Source organism: Bufo bufo, chromosome 6, assembly GCF_905171765.1.
Source record: "Bufo bufo chromosome 6, aBufBuf1.1, whole genome shotgun sequence".
Classification (NCBI taxonomy): domain Eukaryota; kingdom Metazoa; phylum Chordata; class Amphibia; order Anura; family Bufonidae; genus Bufo; species Bufo bufo.
This window is the reverse complement of record NC_053394.1, coordinates 99,898,858-99,906,882: the sequence shown is the minus strand read 5'-3', so window position 1 is coordinate 99,906,882 and position 8,025 is coordinate 99,898,858. Positions and strand designations below refer to the sequence as shown.

General features: G+C 47.3%; 1 protein-coding gene across 1 annotated transcript; it reads left to right on the top strand.

Annotated features, from left to right (window-relative positions):
* Positions 1-305: 305 nt before the first annotated feature.
* Positions 306-3,903, top strand: EGR2 (early growth response 2). The gene is made up of 2 exons (XM_040435942.1): positions 306-667; positions 1,926-3,903. The coding sequence occupies exons 1-2, from the start codon at positions 514-516 to the stop codon at positions 3,035-3,037; spliced, it is 1,266 nt and encodes a 421-aa protein (XP_040291876.1). The 5' UTR covers positions 306-513; the 3' UTR covers positions 3,038-3,903.
* Positions 3,904-8,025: the final 4,122 nt, after the last annotated feature.

The following is an 8,025-nucleotide window of genomic DNA, read 5'->3' as shown; positions in this document are numbered from 1 at the left end:
CGGAATAACCCGCACGCAGTGAGAGAAATAACGCACCCGTTACATGTTACAGCATCCCGGCCCCGCCGCACTCCCCGCTCACTGACAAGCGGCTCCATTCATCGCTCCGGCGGCGCGAAGCCACGCCCACTTCTCCATTCAAGAACGGCAAATCCCCGTGACATCACGCCCAAGGCGGGGCAACCCTTCCCTGTTCCTGTCCATATATGGTCCGTGACGTCACGGGCATTCAAAGCTACAGAATAAATACTTTAGAAGGCACACTTTCCATTTAGTGCAATTGATTAGGAGCTCCTGCACTGGACCCTGGTCCTCTATGAGCACACTACAGCAGCTGCAAGCCCATGACATGTGCCCAGCCTGCTGCGTCTGTGGCCCCCAGCTCCACTCTTGATTGACTTTGGATGTCAGCTCAGAGGGGCACAGGAGTTTTAAGGAAGAGTCTCAATTTTTTTTAATTTATTGTGCTTTTTTTTTGGTCAATCTGTCAATCTGGGGCTGTTATCTGATGACATGATGACTGCCAAAACTATAGAGAAAATCCCAGTGACTATTGGTGGATTTGTGCATCAGATGCCAGAGGCTTTTTACCCTGTGGATGAGTCTTCATTGCCCACCTCTGTCACCATCTTCCCTAATGTCGATCCATTTGAACAGATGACTGGAGGTAAGAGCAGCATCCTCATCACTGGGCAGGAGGCTCAGTGTGCTAGATCTAGTCTGGTGGTCCTAGTCTTGGTCTTGCATTGAAACATTGTAACATCCTGGTCTTGTGGTCCTAGTCTTGGTCTTGCATTGTAACATTCTGGTCTTGTGGTCCTAGTCTTGGTCTTGCATTGTAAGATCCTGGTCTTGTGGTCCTAGTCTTGGTCTTGCATTGTAACATCCTGGTCTTGTGGTCCTAGTCTTGGTCTTGCATTGTAACATTCTGGTCTTGTGGTCCTAGTCTTGGATTGTAACATCCTGGTCTTGGTCTTGCATTGTAACATTGTAACATTCTGGTCTTGTGGTACTAGTCTTGGTCTTGCATTGTAACATCCTGGTCTTGTGGTCCTAGTCTTGGTCTTGCATTGTAAGATCCTGGTCTTGTGGTCCTAGTCTTGGTCTTGCATTGTAACATCCTGGTCTTGTGGTCCTAGTCTTGGTCTTGCATTGTAACATTGTAATATCCTGGTCTTGTGGTCCTAGTCTTGGTCTTGCATTGTAACATTCTGGTCTTGTGGTCCTAGTCTTGGTCTTGCATTGTAACAGTAGTATTTGGGGACTGATTTTGCTCTTTAATGGCATTGGGATGAGGAGGAAGGGATGCAATTGCTGATCATGGCTGGGCTCCTGTTCCATCTGTTGTCACCTTCTATCTGCCTATGAATGAGGAGAGGCTGGTGTTCTAACCATCCCTCACACCTGGGATTTGTAGATCTCTGTTCACACTGTCAGTCACCGCACACACATAAGGTGTAGGGCTAGGTCTACACAACATTTGCGACAATATTTATAATGATAGTCTATGGTGTCGCACTGCGACATGCGAAGCGACAGTCGCAAAAAATCAATCGGAAATGGATTTTTCTGCGACTGTCGCGTCCCAGTCGCAGTGCGACACCACAGACTATCATTATAAATATTGTCGCACGACAAATGTTGCAGTGTAGTTGTGCCCTATTTATCGCGCGACACATGTCGTGGTGTAGCCCTAGCCTTAGGGTAAGATCTGCACCTGTCCTGTGATCTGGTCAGGCTCACATAGTAGATCTAACAGATTACTGGAAAGCTGTGCTCTTGGGCTGTATTTCAGACGGGCACCTGGTTCACAACCACTGATGGAAATCACTGACACAACACTGAGAAGGGCCTCAGATGTGACCACTACATGGCACCTCCAGATTCTGCTCCATGATATTCACTTGTGTTCTTCTCCCTTGTAGATGGCATGATCAATGTGGACATGAACGGCGACAAGAGGTCCCTGGATCTATCCTACTCGGGCTACCCCTCTGCTCCTCGCAACCAGACCTTCACCTATATGGGCAAGTTCTCCATTGACCCCCAGTACCCAGGGGCTAGCTGGAACCCAGAGGGCTTCTTTAACATCGTCAGTGCCGGCATCCTGGGAGTGACCCCCTCTTCATCATCCTCCACAACTTCTTCCAACGCCTCCTCCCTGTCCCCCAACCTGAGCTGCAGCATGGCGCACGGCCAGAACGACCTGGAGCACATGTACTCGCCCCCTCCGTACTCCAGCTGCGCCGAGATCCCCGTCTACCAGGACAGCTCGGCCTTCCTCAGCACGGGCACCCCTCTCTCCTACCCACCGCCGTCCTACCCTTCCCCCAAACCAGCCTCGGACGGCCCCATATTCAACATGATGCCGGAGTACCCACCTCTCTTCCCAAACACCTGCCAAAGAGACCTGCACCCCATGACAGACCGCAAGCCCTTCCCGTGCCCCTTGGACTCCATCAGGGTGCCCCCTCCTCTCACCCCTCTGTCCACCATCCGCAATTTCTCCCTAGGGGGCGCCACCAACGAGGGATCCCGGCTCCCCAGTGCCTACAGCCCCCCAAATCTTCCTCTGCGACCCATCCTCAGACCCAGGAAATACCCCAACCGCCCGAGCAAGACTCCGGTGCACGAGAGACCCTATCCGTGCCCGGCGGAAGGCTGCGATCGCCGCTTCTCCCGGTCTGATGAACTGACCAGGCACATTCGCATCCACACCGGTCACAAGCCTTTCCAGTGCCGCATCTGCATGAGAAACTTTAGCCGCAGCGATCACCTGACGACGCACATCCGCACCCACACGGGGGAGAAGCCTTTCGCCTGCGACTATTGCGGCAGAAAGTTTGCCCGCAGCGACGAGCGCAAGCGACACACCAAGATCCACCTGCGACAGAAGGAGAGGAAGAGCTCGGCGAGCGGAGCGACGGCGGCACCTAGCGGCAGCACGGGGAACGACCGCTCGCTCGGCCTCAGCCCTTGCTCTGCAGCTTCCTCCAGCAGCGCTCAGATGGGACTGTGTCCTAATAGGACATCATAGGGACATCAAAGGGACAATAATAGGGATTAATATCACTGTCATTCCAGGGCCAGCACCACTATACGTAGAGTTACTGGGACTCAGACTGGAAGATGCTGGCTCAGGTACTGCAGAGAGGATGCTGCTCTCAGTGTGACAGCCATTGTGTTGTGGAGAGTGTCTGTTCCGTGTTCCATCAGTGTTCACTCTGTACTTTACAGCACTGGTCCTATAGGAGACTACTAACTAGCCAGATGTATACAGGGAGGGCCCCATCTGTAAAGACTAGCACTACAATGTCAGGGGCCTAGTCTAACTAAGCCCGGCTAGGTGCGTTTGTGGCCACGATCAGCCAATCTCTCAGACGTCATCTTAAAAATGGAGGCGGTACAGATGGAAAGGATTTTCGCTAAAGTCGGTACATGTATGCAGTTAGGGGTGGTTTCACGCGCAGCCGTTTCTCGGTGCAATTTTTGACACTTTTATTTAGACGCGAAACCAAAAGTAATGGGAAAAAACTAAGCAAGAGCTTAGCCTGACTGCGCAGCATGTCAACGGTTTGTGGGATTATCTGCGCAGGTCTGACCATCTGCGCCAACTCCGCATCAAATCCGAAAGTAAGCCATGCGGATTTGGTGAGGAAACGCAGAGAAATCCGCACGGAAATCCATGAGGAATTTCTGTTTTCAAACCCGCGCTGGTGTGCAGGTACCCTTAGGGCAGGTTTTAGGGCTCATGGACACAAACGTATTTGTTTTCTGTATCCATTCTTTTTTTTTTTTTTTGCTGCCCGTAGGCAGAACCATTCACTTCAATGGGTCCGAAAAAAGAAAAGAAAAGAAAATTACTCCGTGTGTGTATTCCGTTTCCGTATATCCATTCCGTAAAGAGGATAGAACATGTACTATCCTTGTCCGTTTGGCGGACAAGGATAGGTATTGTTACAATGGATCCACACAAATAAAGGGTGCAATACGGATGTCATCCGTATTCTTTGCGGATCCCTGTTTTGTGGACTGCCAAATACATACGGTCGCGTGCACGAGCCCTTAGGAAAAGTTTTTGGGAGCAGGTTTATCAGCCACAGCCAGAAGTGGATTCGAAAAATGAATCAGAAATATAAAGGAAGACATTTGTCGCGCGACAGATAGGGCACGACTACACTGCAACATTTTGTCGCACCAGTGTCGCGCAACAATTTTTATACTGATTGTCTATGGTGTCGCACTGCAAGATGCGACATGCTGCGATGCAACGGTCGCAGAAAAATCAATCTCAAATGTTGCAGTCGCAGCATGTCGCATGTTGCAGTGCGACACCATAGACTATCAGTATAAAAATTGCAGCGCGACAAAATGTCGTCGTGTAGACCTAGCCTTATACTTCTCCTTCCTGCTGGATCCACTTCTGGCTTTGGCTGGAAAAACCTGCAGGAAAATCTGCCTCAAAATCTCCTCCAAAAAAAACTTAGTGTGAACTTACCCTTAGATGTATCCTTCCTGCTGGATCTAGTATGGGTTTGGTTAAAAAAAAAAAACTGCACTGAAGTTTAAAAAAAAACACCCCCAAATACTGCGCGTGAAACCACATATGAGAAGGTTCACCTAATGGCCTCCCTGGTACTGTTGGCAGAGGAGAGGTCATCCAATGTTCTGCCTTCCCCGCTACACGTGTTGTATGTCCTACTAACTGCATGTAGTTTCCGGTGGGAGGTTTGGACTCGACACTTCCCGGTGGAGGGAAGGAGTGACATGGTAACTTTGAAAGGTGTTCTGTCACCGGCAGACACCTGAAGTAGCCATACACCTGTGCACTTTATCCTCGTCATGACTGCTCGGGGCAGGCGGTGTGATATGAAGGGGTACGTTGGCATCTCCTTGCCCTAATGTGTTTTTTTTTTTTTTTTACATTTTTGATTTTATTTTAATTCTTCAGTATCTGACGTGTTAACCAATACAGTGTGATTAACAAAAAGTGCAATCTAAAAGATGGCAAAAGTTTTGGCGCCTCTGCGTTTGTTTTTTTATTGGCAGACTTTACAAAACTTTAGGGTGACTTTTGTCCTTCAATGTGTTCACGTTAAAAAAAAAAGTCCACCGAGACTGTATCGCTGAGGTGCGGCGTTCTGACGGGGGCGCTCGCACCCTTCGAGAAGGTACACTTTGTGATTGGTAGGAGAGAGGCTAATTTATTTAATGTATGTATATACAGGCTGTGTGTTAGGAAGCATGCCCTCGTCTCAAACAGTGTTCTTGGTGCCTTGTGTAATGTGGACCAGCGTCCCCAATGTCTGCATGTATATATAGGTTGCCTTATCAATGAGAAATACGGTCCCATACCACTCATAGAGCTGTACATAACTGCCAGTTAATATTTGGGATTTTTTTTTCTAGAATCTATATTTTTGTACGCACTGTTTGGTGACTCAAAAGTGTTCACTTTGTAGTACGGATTTTTCAAGATGTACAGGCAAATCGTACGGTTGGGCCTGGACTATGTACACATAACTCAAAAGACTTTAAAAGGTAGTGTTAACTTTATTAAAAAAAAAACAAAAAACAAGCAAAAAAAAAAAACAGCCGCTAACTGGAAATTACAGATTGAGATGTACTCAGAGGCTGTCTGTAAATAAACACTTTTCAAATACACCACTGTCTGAGCGTTCTTGTTACAGTAGCTGGGGGCACCGTGTCCAGTTCTCTCCATCCAGGTCCTGGGCCGTGTTTTGGCTTCCTTCACACACAAATTTGTTCTGGCATTTTCTTACCAATAAAAAAAAGCCGTAGAAACTGTTTGCGTGTAACCGGTTTTCCATACCACAAGTGTTTTTTTTTAAAACTTTTGTTTTTAGTGGCATTTTTGTGTTAAAACACGTGTTGGAATGGCTTTTTTTGGCATTTTCCCCCAAAGAGGAGATGAATACATGCCTGAAAAAAAAAAGCCATTGCTTTAACATGCTGCATTAAAAAAAAAAAGTTAATGCTAGAGACATAAAAAAGCCATCAATTTGAAAAAAAAAATGCCAGTAGCAAAAAACAAAACATATTTGGCATAGACTTAGGTCCATTTCACACGAGTAAGTTTTCCGCATGGGTGCGATGCGTGAAGTGAACGCATAGCAGCCGCACTGAATCCTGACCCATTCATTTCAATGGGTCTGTGCACATGAGCGTTTTTTTCACGCATCAGTTCTGTGTTGCGTGAAAAACGCAGCATGTTCTAGATTCAGCGTTTTTCACGCAGCCCTGGCCCTATAGAAGTCAATGGGGCTTCAGTGAAAAACGCATTGCATCCGCAAGCAGGTGCGGATGCGATGCGTTTTTCGCTGATGGTTGCTAAGAGATGCTGTTTGTAAACCTTCAGTTTTTTTATCACGCACGTGAAAAATGCATCAAAACGCATTGCACCCGCACGGAAAAAAACTGAACGCAATTGCAGACCAAACTGACTGAACTTGCTTGCAAAATGGTGCGAGTTTCACTGAACGCACCCTAAACGCACAAGGACCTAATCCATATCGTTCGTGTGAAAGATGCCCTATAGCTAACACCTGGAGCTGGCGCTTTTTTCCCATCAAAAACCACATGTAAAAAAAAGGCTACAAAAGAGGCAAAATTGCAGAAAAATGCCATTATGTGTAAATCCACCCTTTGCACTCTGTGGATACTTGTTGCAGAAATCTCCAAGACTGAAAATCAGTTTAAGGGCTCATTCAAACGGCCGTTGTGCAGCCGTGACCGTATTGCGGCCCGCATACGGTGGTTCCGGAATACACAGGGCACCGGCCATGTGCATTCCGCATCAGAGATTCACTTGAATGGGTCCGCAAACCCAGAGATGCGGTATAGTGAACATGTTCTATTTTTTTGCGGTGCGGACAGATCACAGACCCATTCAAGTTGAATAGGTCTCGATCCGTCCCGGCCGCTGCGGTCCCCAATGCACAGAATGGCTGTACAACGGCCGTGTGCATGAGCCCTAATTCATTTGAATAGGGCGACAAGCACATGGATTTCTGTAAACCCCATTCAGGTGAATGAAACAGATTTTCAGTTGCGGGAATTTCTGCAACAAAACCTGCAACGCGTGAGGGCACCCTTAAGGGCGCTTTCACAAACTGCAGATTTTGTGGCAGAAAATTCCACGACTGAAAATCAGTTCTATTCACTTTAATGGAGTTTACAGAAATCTTGTCGCCCCATTCAAATGAATGGAACAGATTTTCAGTTGCAGAATTGTCAGCCACAAAATCTGCGATGTGTGAAGGCACCCTAGGGCCCCTTTCACACGGGCGAGTATTCCGTGCGGATGCGATGCGTGAGTTGAACGCATTGCACCCGCACTGAATCCCGACCCATTCATTTCTATGGGGCTGTTCATATGAGCGGTGATTTTCTTGCATTACTTGTGCGTTGCGTGAAAATCGTAGCATGCTCTATATTCAGCGTTTTTCACGCAACGCAGGCCCCATAGAAGTGAATGGGGTTGCGTGAAAATCGCAAGCATCCGCAAGCAAGATGGAGACCCGATCATTATTATTTCCCCTTATAACATGGTTATAAGGGAAAATAATAGCATTCTGAATACAGAATGCAAAGTAAACTAGCGCTGGAGGGGTTAAAATAAATAAATAATTATTTAACTCACCTTAATCCACTTGATCGCGCTGCCGTCATCTCCTTCTGTCTTCATCTTAGCTGTGTGCAGGAACAGGACCTGTGGTGACGTCACTCCGGTCATCACCTGATCCATCACATGATCTTTTACCATGGTGATGGATCATGTGATGGACCATGTGATGACTGGAGTGACGTCACCACAGGTCCTGTTCCTACAATCAGCAAAGAAGGAGACAGAAGAGAAGCCGGGCTGCGCGAGCAAGTGGATTAAGGTTAGTTCAATAATTTTATTTTTTAACCCCTCCAGTGCTATTTTACTATGCATTCTGTATTCAGAATGCTATTATTCTCCCTTATAACCATGTTATAAGGGAAAATAATACAATCTAC